This window comes from Desmodus rotundus, chromosome 5 (assembly GCF_022682495.2).
Source record: "Desmodus rotundus isolate HL8 chromosome 5, HLdesRot8A.1, whole genome shotgun sequence".
Classification (NCBI taxonomy): Eukaryota; Metazoa; Chordata; class Mammalia; order Chiroptera; family Phyllostomidae; genus Desmodus; species Desmodus rotundus.
In genome coordinates, this window is record NC_071391.1 from 22,393,824 (window position 1) to 22,418,580 (window position 24,757).

At 45.3% G+C, this 24,757-nt stretch overlaps 1 protein-coding gene, 2 long non-coding RNA genes and 1 pseudogene across 3 annotated transcripts in view; 2 read left to right on the forward strand and 2 right to left on the reverse strand.

The window, feature by feature from the left end:
- Positions 1 to 877: 877 nt before the first annotated feature.
- On the forward strand, positions 878 to 1,643 carry LOC112303480 (small ribosomal subunit protein eS10-like; annotated as a pseudogene).
- A 3,980-nt stretch (positions 1,644 to 5,623) lies between these two features.
- LOC123479566 (uncharacterized) lies at positions 5,624 to 8,564 on the reverse strand. The gene is made up of 3 exons (XR_006655215.2): positions 8,171 to 8,564; positions 7,069 to 7,186; positions 5,624 to 5,788 (listed from the first exon to the last, which is right to left on the reverse strand). It is a non-coding gene; the product is annotated as an uncharacterized lncRNA (long non-coding RNA).
- The window catches only part of FBXO3 (F-box protein 3), a 35,675-nt gene continuing 18,821 nt past the window's right edge, over positions 7,904 to 24,757 (forward strand). The window contains exons 1-3 of the mRNA XM_024558741.3: positions 7,904 to 8,072; positions 12,141 to 12,230; positions 14,507 to 14,670. Of these exons, the coding sequence (XP_024414509.1) occupies positions 7,969 to 8,072; positions 12,141 to 12,230; positions 14,507 to 14,670 (358 nt within the window). The 5' untranslated portion in view covers positions 7,904 to 7,968. The remainder of the gene's footprint in view (positions 8,073 to 12,140; positions 12,231 to 14,506; positions 14,671 to 24,757) is intronic.
- On the reverse strand, positions 14,695 to 22,918 carry LOC128780858 (uncharacterized). The gene is made up of 3 exons (XR_008426831.1): positions 18,758 to 22,918; positions 18,306 to 18,406; positions 14,695 to 16,277 (listed from the first exon to the last, which is right to left on the reverse strand). It is a non-coding gene; the product is annotated as an uncharacterized lncRNA (long non-coding RNA).

The window sequence follows — 24,757 nt, forward strand, 5'->3', positions numbered from 1 at the left end:
CTCATGGAACTGTCTCAACATCCTTGTTGAAACTCTGTTGCCTTAAGTGAATGGGTTTCTTTCTAGACGCTCGATTTTATGCCATTAATCTGGATACTTCTCCTTATGCTGCCCACCTCGCTTTAGCATCGAAGTCACGCTTCCTCCCAGCCCGTGACCGACCATGTCGGAGTATCAGTGCGGGCCAGGCCTGTGGGCCTCCAATCCTGGACTTCTCTAAGGGGCAGCTTCGGCTCGAGTAGTCTTCATCGGCCCCGTGAGACACTCTCAGAGCTGCAGTCCCGTCTGAGGTCCTTCTGCCTAACCCTCCTTCCTTCGCCTTCTCTTTCCCAGCATCAGAACTGCATTGTGGTCTGAAGGCTGTCTCTGCCTCCTCTCTCATTCCTCCCCTTTCCTATTCCTCACAAGCCCCACCCCCCTCCATCAATACATCTCCCACCAATGGAATCCTCTCTCGGCATTTGTTTCCAGACAAATGCCAGGATCCTTGGATGATCCTAACTGTATAGAGGTTTGTTTGCATCAATCTTGGAGCCCTCTGCCCTACAGCCAAGATTAACACCTGGCCTGGCCGGGTAGCTTGGTTGGTTAGAACGTCACCCCGATGCACCAAGGTTGTGGGTTTGATCCCCTGCTCGAGGCACATACAAGAATCAACCAATGAGCATGTAAGTGGAACAATAAATCTGTTTCTCTCTCTTTCCCTCTCTCTCCCATCCTCTCTCTCTAAAATCAAACACCTGAAGTTTAGCCGATTGTTCAGCATGTCTAGTGCATAAATAAGTAAAACAAGAAATCCATGTTTCTCTCTCTCTCTCTCTCTCTCGGATCAATTTTGACCTTTCCAGCTCCCACCCGGGACGCAGCAGTCGTTGCGATGTCGATGCCCAAGACAAATGGGATCGCCATGTATGAACTCCTTTTTAAGGAGACAGTGATGCTGGCCAAGAAAAGGGTGCACGTGCCTGGACCCCCCGAGCTGGCAGGCAAGAACATGCACAACCTTCCCGTCATGACGGCCATGCAGTCTCTCCAACCAGGAGGCAGGCTCCGTGAAGGAACAGTTTGCCTGGAGACATTTCTACTGGCACTTTACCAACGAGGGCACCCAGTGTCTCCGCGATTACCTCCACCTGCCCCCTGAGATGCGCCTGCCACTTTGCACCATGGCCAGCCTGAGATGGGCAGGCCAGGGCCCAATGGCCTAGAGGGTGAGCGACCTGCAAGACTCACAGGGAGGGAAGCTGACAGACACTCACAGGTGGAGCACTGAGCCCCCTGGTGCCAACGAGAAAGCTGAGGCCCAGGCTGGGTCAGCAACTGAATTCTGAATTCCAGTTTAGAGGCAGATTTGGTTGTGGATATGGTCAGCCAACTCAGTGAAGTTGGAGGAATTATTTTGTGTTGGATAAACTTGTGGTCAGAAAAAAAATAAGTAAAATAAAACCAATTTTTAAAATTCACAATAACACCTGAAGCTTAGCCAGTTGTTTAGCTGTGGGTCTTAGCAACTTATGGCTGTGAAATCCCATGGGGTTAGCTGATATCACAGAAGCGAGCTTTTTCATGAGTGAACTTGGGTTTAACAGTCTGTGGGTCTGTTTCCGAAGCTGGGCAAGGTGTCAGGAACCAGGCTTGGGCCGTGGTCAGGGGTACATTTCCATATTGCTGCAACACTTGTTGGGTGTTTCCGTTCAGACAGATCAGGACCCAATGCAAGGTGGGACTGTCAGGTGCCAGAGTCAGGTGCCAGAGTCACTCTCCTTTCAGTGACATTCTCTCCCCCAGAATGGGCTGGTTCCAGGCTTGGCAACAGAAGGCAGTCCTTACAGGCTTGGCTGACAAGAAATCAGAGCCTCATTTCCAAAATCTCAAATCTGCTGTGAAAGTGAACGCTGGCGTCTGTAACTCCATGTGTCTGACATAGACGGGGTGGGGGTGGGGGGTCTCCAGGAGGAGACAGGCTTTATGATGGCTGGACTGATTTCAAGCTTCTTCCCACAGGAGCCCCCTCCTCAGGTGGGGTCGCCTGTCTGGTGTGTAAAGCCGGTAGTAAAATTCCTATGTTGTTTCCAAATTAGGGCAGTCAAAGTCTGGGCCTCCATTCCTATCACTAGCTGGCAGCTGCAAAGGAAACCCCCAGGAAGTTCACACGAGTGGCAGAATCATTGCTTCTTTAGCCTTGTGCAGCTTTATTGAGACCTAACAAAATATCACACATATTTAATGCACACATTTTGAGGAGTTTGGACACATACCTACTCTCGTGACACCGTCACCCCAGTCAAGGTGGGAAACATACCCGTCACCTCCCAAAGCTCCCACGCCCATCACCCACCTGTGGCCCACTTTTCCCAGGTGGGACGCAGTGCGGTGCATGCACCACACTCACGGCTCATGTCATACTGTCGTAGCAGCTCTGTCCCCAAACAGCCGTTCTCACTGTGCTGGCATTAGTTCCCTCAGAGGTGATGTGCTACTGGGGAGGCTGTGACAGCCCCACGTGCCTGGGTTGGTGAAGGCAGATGACATCGGTCAGGATCCTCTAAGGGGGCAGACAAAACTTTCAAGGGGACATACCTGAACAGAATTCAATGAGGAGATTACTTACAGAGCTGTGAGCCTGATGAGGGACCCCACAAGAATGGTGAGGTGCCCAGGGATTAGCAACAGAGGGGAGCTGATTCCCTTGGTTAAAGAGCAAAAAGAGGGAGGCGTGTCACCAGAGCTGGACAAGCCAAAGATATGGAAGAAGGCACCGATGGGAGTGGATCCCACAGAGAAACATAGCCATAGTCAAACCCCTAGCGGGTGGAGATTAGATGCCCTATTTTCTCTTTTCTCCCCCTTCCCCAAACTCCTATAATGGCTTTCCATTGGCTGAACCCGTCTGGAAGCCAGGAGACACGGGAACCAAACAAAGCAGTTCATGCCCTCCTGGTGCACAGGGCAGAACCTAGGGCACAGACTGACCTTTCCCTTCCTCCTGGAGAGGATTCCCGCCCACCCCACCCCCAGAAACAGCATTGGCCCATCCTGCACACCGAGTGTTACCAGTTCAGTCATGCTCATGGTATCTGTCACGTACTGCAGGAACAACAGTGTACAAACTGACCTGTTCAGTCCTCAAAAGGACACAGTAAGGCTCCAAACACTAGGGGCTTCCCCAGCCCTGCAGGCTGCTGAATTGGTGGATGGTGCTCTGGACTGTATCACATCTTGCATGAGAACGCTACATTTTCCCTGCCCTTGGTAGGAGACATTGTTTCAATGATGCGATTTTGGCATCATTGTATTCATCATTTTAGAAGTTACCAATAGCAGTTGCTGTAAATGTGTCCAATCGGCAGGTCTGCTTTCCACCATGCAGAAGGCTCATATCAGTTATATAGACTGTAAGAAAACAAGAAGCAGGTTCCAAACAAAACAACAGACATTTGGTTAACAAATTGGGGGATATTATAAGTCTCATCTAAGATAGAAGCAGGGGACCATGTCCCAGAACCTAATTTGAATGACTAGGAACTGTACCTTTAAATCTCCTATCCATTCCAGGCTTCTCATCAGCCAAGGGTTTGTCTGTGGGTTTGCTCCAAAGGAGCAGCGAAATCCATCCCAGATTTTTGCATCAATCCAGCAGCCTAGCTGCCACTCTGTGCTGCTTTGGCAGCCCTTAATCTTCACACATCCCCATAATTTTCTCCTTCTCCCTGCTTTCAGCCATAAAGCAGAAGCATCCCCCTGGATTTTCCTGGGCTCTGCAGAGGCTGGCCTCCTTTTGGATGATGCACTTCTCTGGGGAAGTTGGTTTCTGGCAGTCACCCTTCCCATCATGCTAGCCCCTCATCTCCAGGGCTCCCAGATACCCAGACTGCCTCAGCACGACCAGGAGAGCTAACACCAGGGCTTGCATTGTCCAGCCCTGGCCCCCCTGCAACCTGACAGGACGCCCCTGAGAATCTCCCAAGAATGTCTCCTGCCCATGGAGGCCCAACTGGGCAAGGCCATTGCCAAAAACAGTAAGAGACAAAGTGGAATGTGACCTTCATGCAGCTACCATCACCACTGCCATTCGGTATAAATACAAAATGTTGTTGGGGGGTACAAGCAGAGAAGAAGGAGAGTGCACAGGACCCCTCTCTCCACCTCACTCCCCATCCCTGCTTGCAGCTCCAGCTCCTGTCCTCCCACTGAGAGGCTGGGCAGGAGACTGGACACATCCCAGACAGAGCTCAATAGAGAGGGACCCTAAGTGATGGCCTTCACATGCGGGGCGATCATCAGTCACCAGTCAGCAGGAGCCTCCAGAGCTCAGTCTGTGGTGCCTGCCTATCCCGCCTCCCAGCAAACTCAGATGTGCTGAGGCAGCTAGTTGCTATACCATGAAAATGAGACTCGAGGGCCATATGGATTTGTCTGTCCCCCAACCAGTTAGCAACTGTATCTCTCACCTTCCAAAGAATAACTGTTTCAAAGCAGAAACACCACTATATTCATCTTGATTCCTTCCAGCCCCTAGCCCAGGCCCTTGCACGGGAGAAGATATGAATAAGTGTCTGAGGGATTTACTGCAATAGCTGATGGCGACCTTGAAGCTCACGAAGGTACGATATAACGACCTAGAGGTAGGGTGCTGTGCGCCAAGGGTTACTCACCACATTCCAAGGTGACACCGGGGTGCTAAAGAGAGCATGTAAGTATATTCATTTCCTAGGCATCATTCATCTCTATTCCTGAGAGAACAGTCAAACTTTTTGCTTTAAAATGCCACATAAAAACTCTCCTTTCAGAACCTTGTGCTTTTTGATCTATCATAGGAATAGCAATGGCAAGCAAATACTATTTTAATGAAGTCCTTCTATGCCCCTGAGAGACTAGCTTCCAAAACAATTAGCAGACTTGGAGGGGCTTCCCACCCAGGCACAGACTCTGGAGCTCTCACCCTCAACCTCAGCCCAGAGGACCCAAATAGATAAGACCTGGCTCTCTCTTCCTACCTCTTTCCTGCCATTCTTGGGCATACGGGGGTGGGTAAGGAAACCGCAGCCCAGGAAAGGGCTCTCCTAGACCCTGCCACCCTCATTACTCCCTCAACCTCCTCTACCTGCTTCATATGGTGTTGGGAGGAAAATGGAGGCTGCGTTGAGACCACCTCCCCAGGAAGACTCTTGCAGAGGGGGCTGGCAGCAGATGGCACTTGCCAAGGCAGGAAGTGGCAGAGACTGGCAGCCTAGGAAAGAGAGGCTAGGGAGGATGGCAGCCCTGAGTCCAGCCACAGGCAAGAAGCAAGTCCTCTACCTGAACATCTCTTCTGGCCTGGGGGGGTGGGGGAGGGGGCGAATCACCATTTGAAAAGATAAAAACATGTATTTAGGTACACGGTTTTTCTTTTGGCCTTAGGCTCCAATATGGCTTGCACAGTACCATGGGATCCTGGGGGGGTTTTAAATTTTTTTTTATTTAGGATTTTGGTATTTTGTTCATTATGGATTTTTTCAGCATTAGTTTTGATTTTTTAACATATTGCATTAAAATAGTATTCATCTTGATTATTGAGGGTTCTGTGGCATGCACCTCCCCTTACATTTTGTGCCCAGGTAAGTGTCTCTTTGGCCTCATCTGAACCCTGACCATGACAGTAGGGTAACTTCACACTTTCAGCTTTCTCATTAGGCCACAACGGGACCAAGCCCAAAGGAAAGGAAAATGCAACAGGAGAGCAGAAGCAAATGCAGGGTACTCACCACACTCACCAGCTTTTGGATCTAAAACAAGTGAAGGAGCCCGTCTGAGGAGGAAGTGGAGACAAACACAAATTAGGAGCCAGTGCCTCTCTGTCTTCATCTATTCAACCCGAATCTAAACTTCGTGCTTGTCGAATGCCAGGGTAGGCCCTGGGGTTACAAGGACAGAAAACTCTGAGAGTTTAGTCTGGTGAGGAAGACAAGCAGGGAACAACTGACCTGAATCCAATTCAATAAATGTGTTAAATGTGTGTACATAAATAGTCAAGAGGTGCAGAGATGTAAGCAGAAGGGGGTTTTTTTTGGGGGGGAGGGGTGTCTCATTTGTGTCCATGGGGTTTTCATTTACAGAGATGACTGAGTGACAACATGGCGAAGCCCAAGCCATCGAAAGATTTGTATTACTTACATTTCCCTGAGGAAGGGGCACACCACACCACACAGGGCTGTATTTAAAGCATTAGGTTTAGTCAGGAGGCAGAAGTGGGAGCAAGGGGACTATTTAGGCCAGAGCCTTTATGGGGCGTTTCCACTGGGAAGGCAGGACATAGCGGAGCAAAGAGCTTAGAATTTGCTAGTTTCAACAATGGATGGTGGGCTTTGGGCTGTAGGGGCAATCTCTAGTTGCCTGGTGCCTGGCCCTGGGATGATGGAGAGCAGGGGGAGTATTAGCTTGGTGTGTGAGCATTAGACAAAGGGGGTGGTTGCTTGCATACGAGAGGTGTACTCCCAGGTACGTTGCCTGCCATGTTCAGGTATTAACTACCCCTGGAGGGCAGTCTCATCCCAGTCAGCACGACTTTTAGGATGTCAAAATTGTAAGATACATAAAATAAACATGGTTAATACTGTCCTGTGGACAGAGGAGGGAGGGGTTATTAATCTTAGACAAAATCATAAAGCATTAACGGTATGGTGAACTGAGGAAATGAAGCAGAGTATTTTGGGGGTGGGGATCATTTCACTTTTCCAAATAATTGGGGGGAAACTTTCTCCAGGATAAGGAAGAGTTTGGAAAATGTAGAGAAGGATGAATGTATGGGCTTGAAAAGTTAACATTTATTGAAGGTCTAGTTTCATTACCATCCATAAACCACCTTGGGGGAGGGATGGTTTTTAGAGATGAATAAACAGGCTCATAGAATTTAGGCATTCTTAACTGGCCCACCATTTCACTTCTGGTAAATGACAGGTGTGACTGGAGTCCCCAAAGACCCTTACACCATAACTGCCTTCAGAAAAGCAAAGAAGGAGAAACCAGGTAAGATATGTATTCTTTAGTTCACAATCCATGACACTTCTCACACTTCCACTTCAATACCACCTTGGCAAAGCTGAGGAGTGGCCATCCTCATGCCTCGATTACCCCCTTGGCAGGGGTGTGGTTGGAGATATTCAGCTCACCCCTTCACACATGGGTGCTTAGCCCTCCGAGAGTAAACCTTGGCAAAAACAAAACAAAAATTCATTTACTATAGACGTTGCTTGCCCTAATAGGCTGAAAAATAACCACGATGACCAAGTGACAGCGGCTGACCCTTAGATTCAGTCCCTGTATACCTTTTTATTTGGGGTTAAAATTATGCCTTGAATGATCATTTCCCCAGTTTGAGAGAAGAGCCTCTATGCCAGCGCCTGTGGCTGATTCCCAGCTCTGCCCCTGCTTAGTGGAACGTGGCTCAGAGCCACCTAGCTGTACGCAAGGGACAAGCAGAGAGAGGGAGGAGGTTGAAGGGGGAACATGAAGGGTTTATAGGTCGGAAAACGAAGAGAAGCAATGGATTTGGAGGCCAAGGGCAGAGAAGATTTAGCTTGAGATTTGGGACCAGGCTCCTAGGATACGGGGTCTAAAATTTCTCATGGGGTGCTGGAAGCTGAAGATTTAGGAGCAAAGACTGAAAGGGTGCCTAGGCTGGACAAGTTTAGGGACCGAAATAGGACGAGAGAGATCCAGCGATCTTCGGTGTTGCACGTGGGCACCCAGCAGAGCTCGCGCATCTAGCAGAGCCGGAATTCAAGAAGCAGACAGCTCCTACCTCTCTAGCTCTAGGCCACCGGGGCGGGGGGCGGGGGGCGGGGGGCGGGGCCCTTCCCCGGAGCCGCCCCTGGGCCCGCCCTGTGGGCGGGGCTTACCCTCATCGGTTACATAACAAACCTGTGCGAGTCGCTAAGAAGCGGCTCCGGTGCTGGCGGCGGGGGCGGGGCCTGCACCGGGCCAGGCAAGATGGCGGCAATGGACCCCGAGTCTGCGCCTCTGACCCTAGAATCGCTGCCCACCGATCCCCTGCTCCTGATCTTATCCTTCTTGGACTACCGGGACCTAATCAAGTAATGGGACTACGCACTTGTCAGGGGTGGGGTCACGGGGGCGGGAGGAGACGGTGAGGCAGGAGGGATGGGGCTAGGCTCGCGGACTGCACCCGGACCTTCGCGTGGACCAGAAGGTGATATCAGGGCCTCCCTCCTGTAGAGTCACCCGGGGGTCAGGGCGAGACGGGAGCGGTAAAGGCCTTGAGGTCTTCTGTCCGCAGCCCAGGCCCGAGAAGCGACGAGAGCCCTCTCCCAGGCCTCGGGGAGGCTCATTTCCGGGGGGGAGGTACTGCTTCCCGCCAATCCCGGCACCCCACAACCCCCGGTCTCCTCCCGATGTGGCCCAGCCCTGGCCTCTTTGGAAAACCCTTTTCTGGCCCGAGCGCTCTTGTCTGCTTAGGCCCCGGGCCTACGGAGTCGAGCGCCGGAATAGGCTAGTGGGGCGCAGCGGAAGAGAAGGAGCCCGGTGACCTCCTGACCCGCAGGTGCGACTGCCGTGGCACCGTGATATCTTGCAGGGCACACTTTAAGACATATGCTGGAACACTGTTTTGCTTTCAGCCTTCCTCCTCACTGTGGCATGATGCATTTTGTGTTTTGGTACTGACTTCCGCTGGTGCGATACAGGGGACCGCTTTCTCCCATACGATTTGGGTTTCCCAGATTACCAGCATCTGTTCCGAAAATAGACACCGGTTGCTGGTCAGGGTGGTCGAAGGCCCGGCTCCTTCCGAGACGGTCTAGAATGTTGGGAGAAATGGCGCTGTGTATACCCTTGGCAGCTGGTGGCATGGCTCTGTCTTTCTTGTGCCACCACACGTATTGAAGAGGGGTCTAAGTCGCCCTCTTAAGGATAGGTAGGCGAGATTTGTTTGTTTGTTTGATTCTTTGGAGTTTTTGTTTTTGTTTTGGATTAACCATCGGATTCTAGCCATTTGATGATTGAGCCCTGTGTTACCAGGGAACCTTTTAGAAATACAGTCTTTTTGGAATTACTGGTAGCTGTTGGTTAGTCTAGCTAAACCGTGACAGAGCGATAACTCCAGTTTCTGGCCGCTCTCTATATTAGTACCTGTAACACTTTTGTTTTTTCCTAAAAATAATTTTTTTCTCTACTCAGGCTTGTACCAAAGCAGAGGGGTAAAGTTTGTCTTTTCTTTGGGAAAGGCTCTTCCAGCTGCAGACTGTATTCATCTGAAATACTCTGTTGTGAAAGCCCCTTAAAAATGTAACACAGACACAAACCCTGTGACCTCTGGACGACACTGTTGCCAGGGTAATCTTTGTAAGATAGGTCTTGCTGTCATTCTCCTTAAAAACTTATGATGCCTCTTGTTTGCAGCCTATAAACTTAATTTCTGGAAGCATTTAAGGCTCTTATCATTTGGCACTGCCTAATCTGGACAGATCAGACTTTTGCTGGCATACTACACTCTCGTGTTTCTTTTGTTCTGTGGCTTGAGCTCTTGACCCTGCCTCGAATGCGTAGTCCCCCCACTTCTCATCCTGGCAAGATGAAATTCCTTTAAGACCCCCTTACTTGATTCCTCCCTCTATTGTCTTTTTCTGTTTATTTGCCAGATGGATTGTGCCTTTCTTAAATGTAAAGATTGTCTTGTTTATCTTTGTAGTCATCATTTATTCACAGACTTTTTTGCACGCCTGCTGTGTGCCAGCCTGTTAAATGTTTTGGATACAATAGTGAACAAGACAGACAAGGCCCCTCTCATGAAGCTTACAGTCTAGTGGGCAAGACGGAAAACAAACGAGCACATAATACAAGGAATGCTGTGTGCTGTGAAGGAAATAAACCAATTGTTAAGGAATGAGGGGGAGAGCCAATCAATTCAAATCAGAAGGAGCTGCCATGTGTGGACGCCATAGAGCAGTCCTAGCAGAGGAAGCAGTGTGTTCAGAAGCTGACTGGACAATAGCGTGGCCTGTTGGAGGAGCTAGAAGACTGGTGTTGGAGGAGGTAGGGAGTGACTCACAGGCAGAGAGGCTTGAGAAGAGACTGGTGAGATCATGCAGGACCTTGTGAGCCAAGGTGAGGAGACCAGATTTTATTTTAAATGCTTTAGATAATCAAAGTTTTATAAACATGTGACATGATCCCTCCATACATATTTATAAAAGTGAACTGAGTTAAATACTGTACTAGTCAGGGTTCTTGAGAGAAAAGAGTATGTATATGTGTGTGTGTGTGATTTATTAAAAGGTATTGGCTCATGAATTATGGAGGCTGAGAAGTCCTGAGTATCTGCCTTCTGCAAGCTGGAGACCCAAGAAAGCTGGTGGTCTAATTCCAAGGGCTGAGAGCTGGAGAGCTGATGGTGTGGATTCCAGTCTGGGTCTGAAAGCCTGAGAACCGGGAACTTCAAGGGCAAAGAAGATCCCTGTCTCAGCTCAAGCAGTCAGGCAGAAAGCAGACCTAACCGTCCTCTGCCTTGTTCTATTCAGGCCCCCAGTGGAATGATGTCCACTCACGTTGGGAAGGGCCATCTGGCTTACTTGGTCTGTTGATTCAAATGCTCATCTTTTCCAGAAACATCCCCACAGACACACAAAGAAATAATGTACAAACAGCTATCTGGGCATCCCTTGGCCCAGGCAAGTTGACTCATAAAATTAACCATCACAAACACTGTTGAATTGTACCCACCGAAAAGTTTCCGGTGTATGGCAACTTCTTTCCTGCCCTCTACAGCCAGCTTTGCCAAGTGTCCTGCTCATTGCGTAGCTCTGAAGTTTTTGGTGTGTATTTGCTAAACTGGATTGGGTTGGATTGGATTCATCCATTAAGGTCATCGTGTAATACCAGCTGCACAGTTTAAATCTCCCTCTCCATTCCTGGGTGATTTATTGTGTACCAATCATTCTTAACCCTCACTGTGTATCAGAATTACACATGGCACTTTTTAATTATATACATCCCTGAGCTAAAGGTCTCACCCCAAGCCAACTGAGTCAGAATCTCTAGAACAGTAATTCTCATCCTTGCTGTGCATCAAAATCACCTTTGGTGCTTATTTCAGAGACCCTTTTATGTTGTTTAACTCTTAGGACAATGGAGGAGGAAGGATCAAGAAAAGGGGGCTCTGAATTCCCAAACTGGGGGAGTTCCAGGGCTTGCAGATGTTAGCTTGGGCATCTCGTGAGCTTGGCAGAAAAGGATGAGGATGACTTTTGTGTAAAATCTGAAAATTGAACAAAAGTTTTTAACATGCTCCACTCGCGGCCTTGACAAATCCCATCTGATTTATGATTCCCTTAATTGATCAGCCATTGCCTGAGTGAGATGTTTGAATACCTAGTTCCCGTAAGTTGTGATTCCTTCTCTGAAAAGATAGACATCCATTCTCTTAATGTTCGGTTCATTCTTTTTGCAAATTAACTATGTAGGGCAGGGTTTACAGGGTGGAAGCGCTATTGTATTCGAAATTTCTGTGTAATAAGAAAATTATTTGTTTCTAACATTACATGTTTTTGAGCAGCTGATACTAACTTGAATAGCTATGGATGGAGACTGAAAAAGGATTGTTACGACTGACACTTTTTATAGACGGGCTCTCCAGTCGTTGGTATAATTAAGAAGTAGTTTGGGCTGCAATATTTATATCTCTTACAGAAAATTAGAACAAAGCAAACAAAATTCCTCTGTATTTAATATCAAATGTCTCACAGATCTTCAAAAGCCAAGCAAAACACCATTTATACCTGAAGAATGTTTCTGCCTGTATGCAGAAATGATTATTGTCACAATGAGGAGTGCAGGAAGGCTCTTTGGTTTGAAATTGACTCCAGTGGTTCACATGTTTCATAGACTTTCACATGAAAGTTACAGTTTTACAGGTTTGGGGCTTATTTGTGAACTCAAATAGTAAGATCTCAGTTCGCAAAGATAATTATACTAGCTAACACGTGAAAAAGATTTTGAAAATAACGTTTTGCTATTATAAGGGTAGAGAATGGAAACTAAGAAAAGCAAAAGGAATAGAACAAAACTTAACGTGAATATTTTCATTTTTATTTCTAAATTGTTTCCTTGTTTTCTTTCGTCCCAACCGTGACTCTGGTTACTGTCAGCTGTTGCTATGTCAGTCGAAGGCTTAGCCAGCTATCAAGTCATGACCCTCTGTGGAGAAGACATTGCAAAAAATACTGGCTGATATCTGAGTGAGTATTCGGGAAATACGTACTCTTGAAATTTGGCCCTGGGCTTCCATACCACCAGCCTGTCCTGATTCTCCTCTCTAATAACCCTCCTCCTATCTTTGTCTCCTTTGGGGGCTCTTCTTGTGCCTGCCAGTAAATGCCGGTGTCCTCCCGGCCTCTCTCCTCGACCCACTGCTCTTCCTTCTGTGAACTCTCCTGCTCGCACTGTTGCGGTTCACAGTGACTGCTTGTGTACTGCTGACTCCGGCCCTGAATGTCTGTCCATCCCCGATGAGCCCACTGAGCTCCAGGCTTGTTTGCGTTAGTGTCTGGTGACCATTTGCATTGGTTCACCGAATTCAGTACATGCTAATAAATTTAGAATAAAAGTGTGGGTAACAGAAGGCGGGAGTTGGGAAGGCAAAAGAAAGGGTAGGATTGCTGATACCTTTTTCTTAGATTGAGGGGAATGGGGCAGTGACTGAAGTTGTGAAGCAGGAAGTGGAGGTTTAAGTGTATTACTGAAAATTGTAAGCTACTCAGTAGAACTAAAAATTAATAACAGAGCTATTAAACATTGGGAGGAGGAAAAACAGGGAAGAGAGAATTTTAAGTATTGCTATATCCTGATCTTTTATTTGAGGGTATCAGTAGAAAGATGTAAAATTGAAAAGTCAAGAACTAGAGGCATAAACATTTAGAATTATAGAGATAAACTTCCAGAAATAACTAGTTTACTTTGAGGGGTTGGACTTAGAACAGGAGGCTAGTTTTTCATTATAAGTTCTTTGGTATTTTTCTGGTTTTGATAAATATGTATTATTAATATTAATGAAAAGGTACTTTCCTTTTAACATCTCCCCCCTCAAAAAAAACAACACCCCGAATTGTTCTTTTCCCCGTCTTTAAACCTGATCCTCCTGCATTGCAGTCTTCAAGGCAGTACCATCCCTTCCGCCTGGGCCTTTAAGCCAAAAACAGTCATCACCCCAGATCTCTCCTCTCTCTCCCCCTCCCTCCCCCTTCTCTCTCATTTCCTCCCTTCTCCCCCAATCCTCCATTTATTAAATTACTGAGCCTTTCTGATCTTAGCCTCTCTATATTTGTTGACTCTTCCTACTCATTTCATCAAGCTACCAGTTTTAGTTGCATTCATCATCTTACTAGAACTACTGCAAAACCCTCCTAACTCACCTTTGAGCCTCTGGTGTGCACCCCTCCAGCACCATAGCCACAATTCCACTCTTTGAAAGAGCTACCCGGTTAAAACCCTTCAGTGGCTCTTCATTTCCTACAGGATGAGGTCCAAGCTCGTTCGTATGGCCTCAAGGCTTTGTGGCTGCCTTCTCTTGTATCACTTCCGACTCTTAAATTTATACTTCATTCTTTCTTCCTGATAAGACTATGCATTTTTAGAAGGCAAAAGATGAGCCTTATTTTTAACGTCCTCAAGTGGCTAAGCAGACAATAAATAAATATTTGTGGAATTGTAGCAAACACAGATGTTGAAACATGTGATTACTTCGATGCTATATGATTCTCTGGCTAATCCAATGTAGATAAATTAGATTAATATTACTGTATTGTTAGATTCTAAATATTTTCTAAAAATAGAACAACTACACTTGACCCTTGAACAGCATGGGTTTGAACTCCATGGGTCTAGTTATATGTGGGGTTTTTCCAATAACTATTGTAAATGTATTTTTCTTATGATTTTCTTAACATTTTCCCCTGGCTGGCTTTATTGTAACAATTCAACATATAACTATACAAACATATACTATACAAAATATATGTTAATCAGCTGTTTATAATTGGTAAAGCTTCCAGTCAACGGTAGCTGTTAGTAGCGAAGTTTGGGGAAGTCAGCAGTTCCACTCGGATTTTTGTCGGGGTGGGGGAGGTTGGGAGGGTCTGCACCCCGAGTCCCCGCATTGTTCAAAGGTCAACTGTACCTACGCATTTTTAAATTTTATAATTGGTGTGTGTTTAGGGGCAGGTTGAGATTTCATACCCCATATACCCTTCACATATTTTATTAAGACTAGAAAACTTAGCAAAAAATTAAATAGAAAGTAAGAAAATAAGTGTCATAATCCCACCATGTCGGCAATAACACCTGTTAAATTTTTTGGTGTCCCTGCTTGCTATTTAGTTTTCATTTGTGGCAAAAATAAATGAAATGGAAGGCAAAAGTAACCACAAGTTTCCAATAAAGAATCTTTGTAAGTATCTAAAATACATGCGAATTTCACTTCAAAAAAAATTTAATCTCATTTTCGTAATCTGTTTAGGGAAGAGAAAGCACAGAAGAATCAGTGTTGGAAATCTCTCTTCATTGACACTTACTCCGATGTAGGAAGATACATTGACCATTATGCTGCTATTAAAAAGGCCTGGGACGATCTCAAGAAGTATTTGGAGCCCAGATGTCCTCGGATGGTTTTGTCTCTGAAAGGTACTGGGAATGCAGGGCCTCCCGTCGCGTTGTGGTTACGGTAGTATAAACAGGTTGAGTACCTTTGGGTCTCCGTCATCTGTGCCAGTCTGTGCTAATCCAGCACTGTCTGGGATTCGCCGCTCACTTTCGGGCAAGGAACTAGAAAGCCTGTGTTGCTAAATGGGCCCCTGCTGTAGTGTCTGCCCTATTTTAGCCCACCTCCTGTCCCACGTGATTACTTATTCAAAGGGAACGTTCTTATATGTCTTTTATGTAAACAAACCAGTAATGCAAAGATTGCTTGAAGATAAGTATTGTGATTTCTTTTAAAATAATTTTTTTAATTGAAAAACTGCTCAATCAACAATCGTCTTTCCTTTTTTCAGTACAAGTAAATGTTTGACAGTGTAATATTTGGAAGAGACTAAATAATAAAGACCTGGATCTTTAAGACTATTAGAGCAGCATAACAGAGGAAGGAAAACTCTTTTTAAAAAATTAATTAATTTTTTATCCTCACCTGAGGACATGCTTATTGATTTTAGAGAGAGGGGAAGGGAGCACGAGAGAGAGAGAGAGAGAGAGAGAGAGAGAGAGAGAGAGAAAGAGAGAGAAAGAAACATCTGTGAGAGAGAAATGTAGATGGGTTGCCCCTCGCATGCGTCCTGACGAGGGGCTGAACCCATAACCTAGCTGTGTGTCTTGACTGGGAACTGAACCCATGACCTTTTGGTTTCTGGGACGACATTCCAACCAACTGAGCCACATTGGCCAGGGCAGAGGAAAGAAAACTTTTCTCCCTATTTTGACACTTACAGAATAGTGAAAACTTAGGTTTGAACTGAGTTCTATTTGACCCCAGAATCTGTGCTCTTTCTACTACACCATTATTACCCAATTTTGGCAAGAAATGTTAACAAGGTATTTCTTATTAATTTGATTGTTTTAATTTAAATTATGCCCCCCAAAGTGCATAAATAGATGACAGATATATTGCTGCTTACATGTTTTAGCCTTCAAGTTTTTTCAAATTTCTCCACTAAAAGAAATTTTATTCATGTTTCCATTTTGCCAAACTGAAATGGGGGTGAGTTGTACTAGTGTGTATTCCTTTTGAACTGAGGTCTCTGTGGAAACCATTCCTTTTGCATTTCACATTTCCACCGCAACGTCCCATGCAGATGCAAATTTCATACAAACCATGATTGCCTGACCAGCTGTAATCAAAACGCAGGGCCAGCTGCCTGCTGCAATGAAAGCCAAACTCATGAGACAGGTGCTAGTGAGAAGGGATGTGGTTTATCAGGTGCCAGTCACCTGAGAAGATGGGGCGCTCACGTCCCAAAGCCCATCAGAACATCTCAGTGCGGGCAGAGGTTTTTATGAGGGTGGAGGAGGGGGAGGCAGGACAGAGGGATCGGGGCGGGGGTTGAACAGTTCTGTACAAGCAGATCGGCACAGTCCGTTCTGATAAGGGCCTCCGAAGCCGTGGTCCTGTGTGCATCATCCTGGTTTTTGTCATCCTGCCCCACCGCTGAAGGTCAGCAAGTCTCCCAGGGCTGGGATGACTGACGGCGGGAGTCTGTGTCTTTTGAAGAGATGAGATAACTTGCTAGGGAATCAGCCTGTAAGTGGTAGAGCTAAGGTTCACCTGGTCTGACTCCCAAAGTCTATTATAGTAGATGCCTCTCTAAACCTTGATTTTTAGACTTGGCCAGGTGCCTCAGTGGGAGCCTTGTCCTGTGTACCAAAGGTTCCTAAGGTTCTTCTGCAAACATGCTGTTTATCTACAAGCTACACGCTAGTCAGGGTTGGCACTTACAGAAACAATGTGAAAAGAACAGTGGGGGTGGGTTACACAGGTGCTTAAAACTGAATTGCTGGGAGCTAAAGGGAGAAGGATTCAGCAGAGAGAGTAAGAGCTTTGACGGAAAGTACCCTTGACAGATATTTTTAACAGCTTTTTCCTTGGAAGAGAAGGTTAATATTATCCACTTGGTATGTGAGATTAAATAATTTGAAGAGGGAAAGAATTCTGAAAATATGTCTTTGGTGGTGATGAGTAAAAGAGGTTTATAATAGTTACTAGTTATTAAACACGAAGCTAGACACTTAACTGAGTACTTTTTATTACTCCATTGAATTTGCCAAAATTTGTTGAGGTAGGTTATTAGTCTTCTCATTTTATAGGTGAACTACCTAAGACACTAAGTAAGTGGTTTGCCATCGCAAAGCAAAGGGCAGAATTGGGATTTGAATGGCAGGCTGACTTCAGGGCTATAGTCTCAACAGCAGCTGCAGGGAGAAGGGACCTGTCCTACTTTATTGCAGTTTTAGTACTTGTAGAGAGCTAGTCCGACATTCGGACATTCGGAATGTGCAAATGTAGGCGTGGTTCTCCTTTCAGGGGGACAGTTACCAAGAAACTAAGGATACATAGTTGTAGCTCCTCTTTTTTTTTTTTTTTTTTTTCCTTTTTCTTTCTTTTGCCTTGCACTCCATTTCGCATTCCCAGGCCTCCCCGCTCACTGTTCTGGACCTAGTGATTGGAAGTGAGGTCGCGGTTGTCAGAGAATTCCTTGACAGCCCCGGTTTCACTCGCAGGTGTCAGTTCTCTGGGGGCTTTGCCCTGAGCTGGAATAGGATAAAGGCTCTTTGCTATCTAGAAAGCTGGGGCTCTGGGAGGGCCAGGCGGTGAGTCTTAGGACTGAGTCAGGGACCTAGCTACTCACCTCAGTGGGCTTGGTCCCTGGCTTAGATTGAAAGGTTACAGAGCTGGCAGCTAGAAAGGAAACTCAGAAAGCAAATAGGCATTGGGCTTGGGGAAGTTTTTGTAAGTGTCTTGAAATTATGGTGTGTTAAGATATCTTACACTGATCTAACAGTCTTCAAGTGTCTTCAAGTTTCATGTTTACCTTACGTTAGCTTAACGTCTTACAGTTGGAAGGGACCTTAGAGATCGGGTAGACCCGAGGTCAGCAAGTTTTTCTTTAAATGACTAGACAGTAAGTATTTTAGACTTTGAGGAACCGATGACACCTTGTTTTAACTACTTAACTCCTCTATTATTGTGGGAAAGCAGCCATAGACAATACATAAGCAAATGGCGGGGGGGGTGGCTCTTTTCCAAGAAAACTTTAACTACAGAAACAGGCAGCAGGCTGATTCCTGATTTATACCACTGCCTTTGTTTTACAGGTGAAGGGACAGGCTCAGAGAGTTTAGGTGGTTTATGCAAAGTCACATAACTAGTCAGTGACAAAGAACTCTTAATCTAGGTTTCTTGGCTCCTAGTAACCTTTTCCTCATACAAGTAAGCTAAGGGGCAAGGAAAGTATAAATGAATATTTATTGAGCACCAGTAAAGCATTTTATTAAGCTCATGAAACTTATTTAATCCTCACTGTAATCCTTCCAGGCCGGTGGTGTAATCCTCCCATTTCACAGACAAAACAGGGTTAAAGAGATGAGACAACTTGCCAGGGAATCAGTCAATAAATGGTAGAGCTAAGGTTCACCTGGTCTGACTCCCAAATTCTACTGTAGGAGATGCCTCTCTAAACCTTGATTTTTAGACTTGGCCAGATGCCTCAGTGGGAGCCTGGTCCTGTGTACCCAAGTTTGAAAGTTTGAGTCCTGGTCAGGGCACGTACCTGAGTTGCAGGTTCGACACCTGGTCGGGGCATGTATGGGAGGTACTGATGGACTTTTCTCTCTCACATCAGTGTTTCTCTCTCTCTCCCTTCCTCCCTCCCTAGAATTAATAAAAACATATCCTTGGGTGAGGATTAAAAACTTTAAACCTGGATTTACTGTTTTGTAAGCATACATTTCTTTATATTTTCTCTTTCACAACATTTGTTTTTCTTTTTTTCTCTCTAGCTGCCTCTTGAGAAATTCTTAGTTTCTCAATATTTTATGTTAAATATCCAACCTGTAGTATTAGCTCCATAAATATTAGTTTCCCTAGTCATCCAAATTCTGCCTCAGGCAGTTACTCAGGATGTTTTGTACTAAACTGTTTTAAATAAAGCTTTTATTTTGGAGTAATTTTAGATTACAGGAAAGTTGCAAAAATAGTACAGAGTTCTAGCACACCCTTTACCCAGTTCCAGTTTCCCCGGAAATGTTGCCCCCTAGGCTGTTTGTCAGAACTGCCGTCTTCATCGGCACGTTGCTATTAGCTGCGCTCCAGACTTCGTTCGGATTTCACCAGCTTGTCCATTAACATCCTTTTCGGTTCCTGTACCCAATCCAGAAGACCACGCCGCATTTAGCTGTCGGGTCTCCTTAGTGCCCCCTGGTCTCTGGCAGTTTCTCTGTCTGTCCTTGGTGTTCACGCCCTTGGCAGTTTGAAGGAGCACTGGGAAGGCATTTTGTGGAATGTTCCTCGGACTGACTTTGAAGTATTATTCGTGACTAGACTGGGTGGGGTAGTGGGTTTGCAGAAAGATTACCGCAGAGGCATGGTGCGCCTCGCGTCGCTTATCTGTGGGTGTGGTAGCCACACGCTGGCGCCAGGGATGTGAGCTAGCCTACAGAAATGTGCCCAGACCGTAAGGGTGCAGCTCGGTGAGTTATCAGACGTGAACACACGTGTTGGGGCACCCTCCAGGTCAAGGGGTAGAGCGACAGTCTGCACCTAGACCCTCCCTTTTTCTCAGGGGTAACCGCTCTCCTGATGGCTAATAACACCGAGTAGTTTTCTCTCTTTCTGATCTAATCGTATGATTCAGGATGTATTTTTTGTGAATTATTTCCTTTTTTTTTGTGAGATCCAACAGTGTTTCTGTAGTAGTAGTTTATTTTTGTTGCAGTGTGGTGCTCCATTATATGAGTAGACTACACTTTATATATTTATTCTACTGTTGATGGATATTTGGGTTATTTCTGGTTTTTGACTATTATGAATAATGCGAGTGTAAAACAATGGTAAATAATACAAATGGAAATCATTTTGGTGTACATACAAGCATGTATAATATCAGGTAAATAACTAGGATTGAGTTTGCTGTGTTGTAGATTGTACTTATATATTAAATTTAAAAACCTGTTAATTTTTCAAAGTGGTTCTGTAATGGAGTAGGTCACAGCATAGGCAGCGCTGGCAGTGTGACTCGTGACATAGCCTGGGGTGCGGATGGGGAGCTCATCCAGCCCTTGTGTGAGCTGCGGGGCTGGATGCCCATGCTGGGTGCCTGCGAATGGCTGGAAACCCTTGCCCTGACTACAGATGGCAGCCTAAAGAGGGTCAGAGACACTGGGGAGCTACAAAAATGTAGCTAACGCACCATAGAAGACCGGATATTTGGCCACGCAGGAAATTCTGAGCCAAGGCTTTAAAATTGTAGCACGCCGAGAAGTACAAGTCCAATCTATCAGAGGTCTGTGTGTTTAGAGGCCTGGAGGTCCACTGGAAACATCCTCAGTGCCCTTCCCACACAGAAGACCGTGGCAGAGCTGGTGATGCTGTGGGGGACCAGCCTGGCAAGCACACAGATATACTGGTGAGCTGATGGCTGGAGTAAAGGCAGCTCTGCAGGAGAGAGACTGATGCTGTGAGAAGGACTCAGGCCAGTGCACACAGACTCCTGAGAGATACCTGGAGCTGAACTGTGACCGGGAATGCTGAGCTGCAGACTTCTGCATTTCTGAAGGATAGTATTGTTGAATGGCGTGTTCTGAAACAGGTCTGGCTTGGCAGAGGGAGGCAGGGCTAATCTTTTTGGGGTGTTTTTAAAGAGAGCAGGACATAGCAGCAAGGTGCTCTCTGTCTGTCTGTCTGTCTCTCTCTCTCTCATGCACTAGGTATCGGGGTTCTTGGTATGGGACTTAGGAGCTTGGTGCAAGCTCTCGCCCTCTGGGCTTTGGCATTTGGACATTCTGAGCCTCTGGCCCTGATTCCCACATGGACAGGAGCACTCATGGGACCAGGAGATGCAGGGCCTACCAGGGACTTAGACCCCACAGAGGATGGAAGGCCACTCCTGGAGGCAGGGTCCCATGCAGGGACGTGTGCCTCCCTGGGCTCCAGCACCTGGGACACCATCACCCAGTGCAGCATGGCACATGGTTTCTGGGCGGCTACATGGAGACTGGGAGCAGCGTACCACAGACCCTGAAGGGGAGAGCTGCTGCGGGAGGATGGTGACTCCGAAACCCACAGGTGCACGTGCTGGAGAGGACGGAGATATTTTTGTGAGACCTGCTTAAGGACAGATAAGGAAATGGAGAACTTCTGGGCATGGTTTTGGCTTACAGCCTTTTGGGGAACAAGGGCAGTTCTGGGTCTTGTGGGAGAGAAGGGCTCCAAGCAGGAGTGCTGTCAGCCCCCCGCCAAGGTAGGAATCCTGTTAATAAAAATCTGTTTCATTCAATACAATTTCTTGGGTCACATGGATTCAAGGTGCCAGGTGGCCGAAACCCAATTTGCATGGTTACAGGTCTGCCACTTTACATTCCTGCAAGCACTTTAATGTCATTCTTTGTGTTTTAGCCTTTCTGATGATGTGCAGTGGTGATTTTAATTTGCATTTCCTGGAGCATGTAGACTAGTGAAGGTTTTATTTCTGGCTTTCCAATCTTTACATGTCATTGGTTTCTTTTTCCTGCCTTATTGAACTGGGCAGGCCCTTATTAAACTGGTGAAGGCCTTCAGTAGTGTTGCACAGATAGGACGATAGTGAACACCCTTGTCTTTCTGGTTGCAGGAATAAAGCTTTCAACACTTCTCCTTTAGAGATGATGTTTGCTGTAGGTCTTTTTGTAGATACTTTATCAAATTGAAGAAAGTACCTTCTGCTAGTAGTTTAAGAAGAGGGTTTTAGGAGTGTTATTTACAACAGCCAAGAGTAGGAAACAGACTAACTGCCCATGAGTAGATGAGTCGATTAAACTGTGGTACATTTACATAATGGAATACTACATAGCAGGAAAAAAGAAGGAATTCCTACCTTTTGTGACAGCATGGGTGAAACTGGAGATTATTGTGCTAAGTGAAATAAGCCAATCAGTGAAAGACAAAATACCATATGATCTCACTTATAAGAGCAATCTAATGAACAGAATAAACTGGTGAGCAAAGTAGAACCAGAGGCATGGAACCATTGAACAGACTGACAGCCGTAAGAGGGGAGGAGAAGGTGGGGGCTATTTGAAAGAGGTGAAGGAATTAGTCAAAGAACATACACGAAGAACCCATGGACATGGACAACAGTGTGGGGATTAACTATGAAAGTGGTTTGTGAGACATCCGTGTAACCTGGCAGCCAAGCAGAGTGGACTGAAATGCGCATGCGTGAACAATGACCACTTCACTGTACTAGTCACTGGGGGTGGTAGATGACATTGAGTGAGCATGTGTACTATATGGCCATTGCATTCAAAATCACTGAGTGAGTAGAGCAATGAATCTGCATTAAATTTTGCATTAAGCTTGAACATTCCTCCGCAGAAACTATCTGGATGATTTGGATGGCTGCAGCTATAGGCAACTGGTGATTGGCAGCCTCATCACAACAACACACCTGCTCATGCATCATGTCTCATGCGGTTTTTTGTGAAACATCAAATCACCCACATGACTCAGTCTCCTTACAGCCCAGATTTGGTGCCCTGTGACTTCTGGCTTTTCCCAAAACTAAAATCACCTTTGGAAGGGAAGAGATTTCAGACCATCAGTGAGATTCAGGAAAATATGATGGGGCAGCTGATGGCAATTGGGAGAATTTTGTGAGGTCCCAAGGTGCCTACTTTGAAGGGGACTGAGGTGTCATTGTCCTGTGTACAATGTTTCTTATATCTTCTTCAATAAATGTCTCTGTTTTTCATATCACATAGCAGGATACCTCCAGTATCCAGATTCATTGCTGTACTTGCTCAGTTATTTTGAATGTGATGGCCACACACTACACATGGTCACTTAACAGAATCTACTGTCCCCACTGATTAGTACTATGAAATCGTCATTGTTCACACATGCACATTCCAGTCCACACCCCTTGGCTGCCAGGTTATACGGATGTCATGCAAATCGTGTTGTTATATTAACGATGACTAGACTTTTTCAGAGCATACATATATACATATTTTTTAAATATGGGTATGTAAAATTAGGCAAAAATTGTTAATCATGTTGTACTCTTGCTAATTTTTTGGACAACTTGTTCTACTAGTGACTAAGAGAGGTATGTTAAAATTTCTCTCTTTGGCAGGCGGAATTCCGAGATGATTCCCAAGATTCCCATACTTTTGCTGTCCATGCATGGTATAGTAATAGCCTTCCCTTGAGTGTGAGTGGACTCTGGGTAGAACTGGTTTCAGCCCTGTGCTTAGGTCATGTTATGTGACAGGAAGGGGTTTTGCAGATGTAATTAATGAAAGTTCCAAATTAGTTGATTTGAGGACTTTATCCTGAGTGGGCCTGACCTAATCAGGTAAGTCTTGAGAGGACTTCTGGGCCCTTCCAGAAGTCAAGAGATTCAAAGTATGGGGTCCCTCTCCTGTTGGCCTTGAATCTGTACACTGGCATGTGTGGAGAAGGGCAGGTGATAGGGAATGGCAGGTAGCTTATAGAGGCCAAGGGCCTCAGCTTCAATGGCAAGGAACTGAATTCTGCCAACAACCAGTAAGCCTGGAAGAGGACCCCAACATGAGATGCATAAGATGAAATGGCAGCCCCGGGTGACACCGTGATTTCAGCCTCGTGGAGCCTGTGCAGAGGGTCCAATTCAGTTGTGCCCAGATTTCTAACCTACAGAAACCGTGGGATTATAAACGAGTGTTCTTAAACTGCTGATATTGTAGCAACAGAAAACTAACACACCCACTGTGGATATGGTTGTATCTTTTTCCATTGTAGTTCTTCACTTTAAAAAATATGTTTTGAAGCTCTTATTAGGTACACAAAATTTGAATTATATCTGTAGTGAATTTAATCTTTATGTCATTATAAAAATTCCTCCATTACTTTTAGTAATGCTCTTTACCTAAATTCTGTTTTGTGTGAGTCCAGTGGAGTTATGATAGGTTTCATTTCTCTATCTACACCTTTAAGATGTACCTCTTACGTTTTGTTTTTATCTGGTCTGTCAGTCTGTCTTTTAATTAGGTTATTTAATCTTTATGTTTAATGTGATTACTAATATATTTGAGTTTAGATATACTGTTTGTTTTTTTATTTGTGCCACCTGAGTGGGTGTTCCTATTTTGCATTCTTCTTAATTATCTTTAATTCTGTACCCCATTTTTATTTAATTAAAGCCTGTTTTAATTACTATGTTTACCACTTCCTGAACAATGAAAGAATCTTAGAATAGTTTAACTCCAAATACCTTGCTCCTGCCTTTTGTATTATAGTTTTTGTGATTTTAATTTTTAATGTATTTTATATCCCTGAAAATGTTATTGTTGTTTTATATATTCAATATTATCTTAGATTTATCTTTTCTGTTACTCTTCATTTTTTTCCTTCACCTTCATGCTTCCATCTGGGATCATTTATTTTTCTGCCTGAAGAGTTCCTTTTAGGGCGCTGACCAAGTTGCTCAGTTGGTTAGACTATCGTCCCAATATGCCAAGGTTGTGGGTTTGATCCCCCGGTCGGGCACATATAAGAATCAATCAGTGAATGCATAATAAATGGAACAACAAATTGATGTTTCTGCCTCTTGTTCTCCCTTTCTCTTCCTCTCTAAAATCAATAAATAAATAAGTAAAAACTTTCTTAAGAATTCCTTTTAGTATTTATTTAATAAGGGACCACTACTGCTGAATTTTTTTCAGATTTTTATGTCTAAAAATGGATTTATTTCATCTTCACTTTTGATGCATAGTCACTGAATGTAGAATTCTAGTCAGTAGCTATTTTTTTTTCAGCACTTTGAAGACACCACTTCTGGCTTCTGTCGTTTCTGTTAAGAATTTTGCTGTCAGTCCTGGTGTTCCTTTGAAGGCGATTACATGGCTTTTCCCCTTCTCTGGCTGCTTTTAAAATTGTTCTGTCTTTGATTTACCACAGTTTTCCAATAATATATCTAGATACAACTTTCTTTGTAAATATTCTTCATGGAGTTTATCGTGCTTCTTGAACCTATGGTTTGGTGTT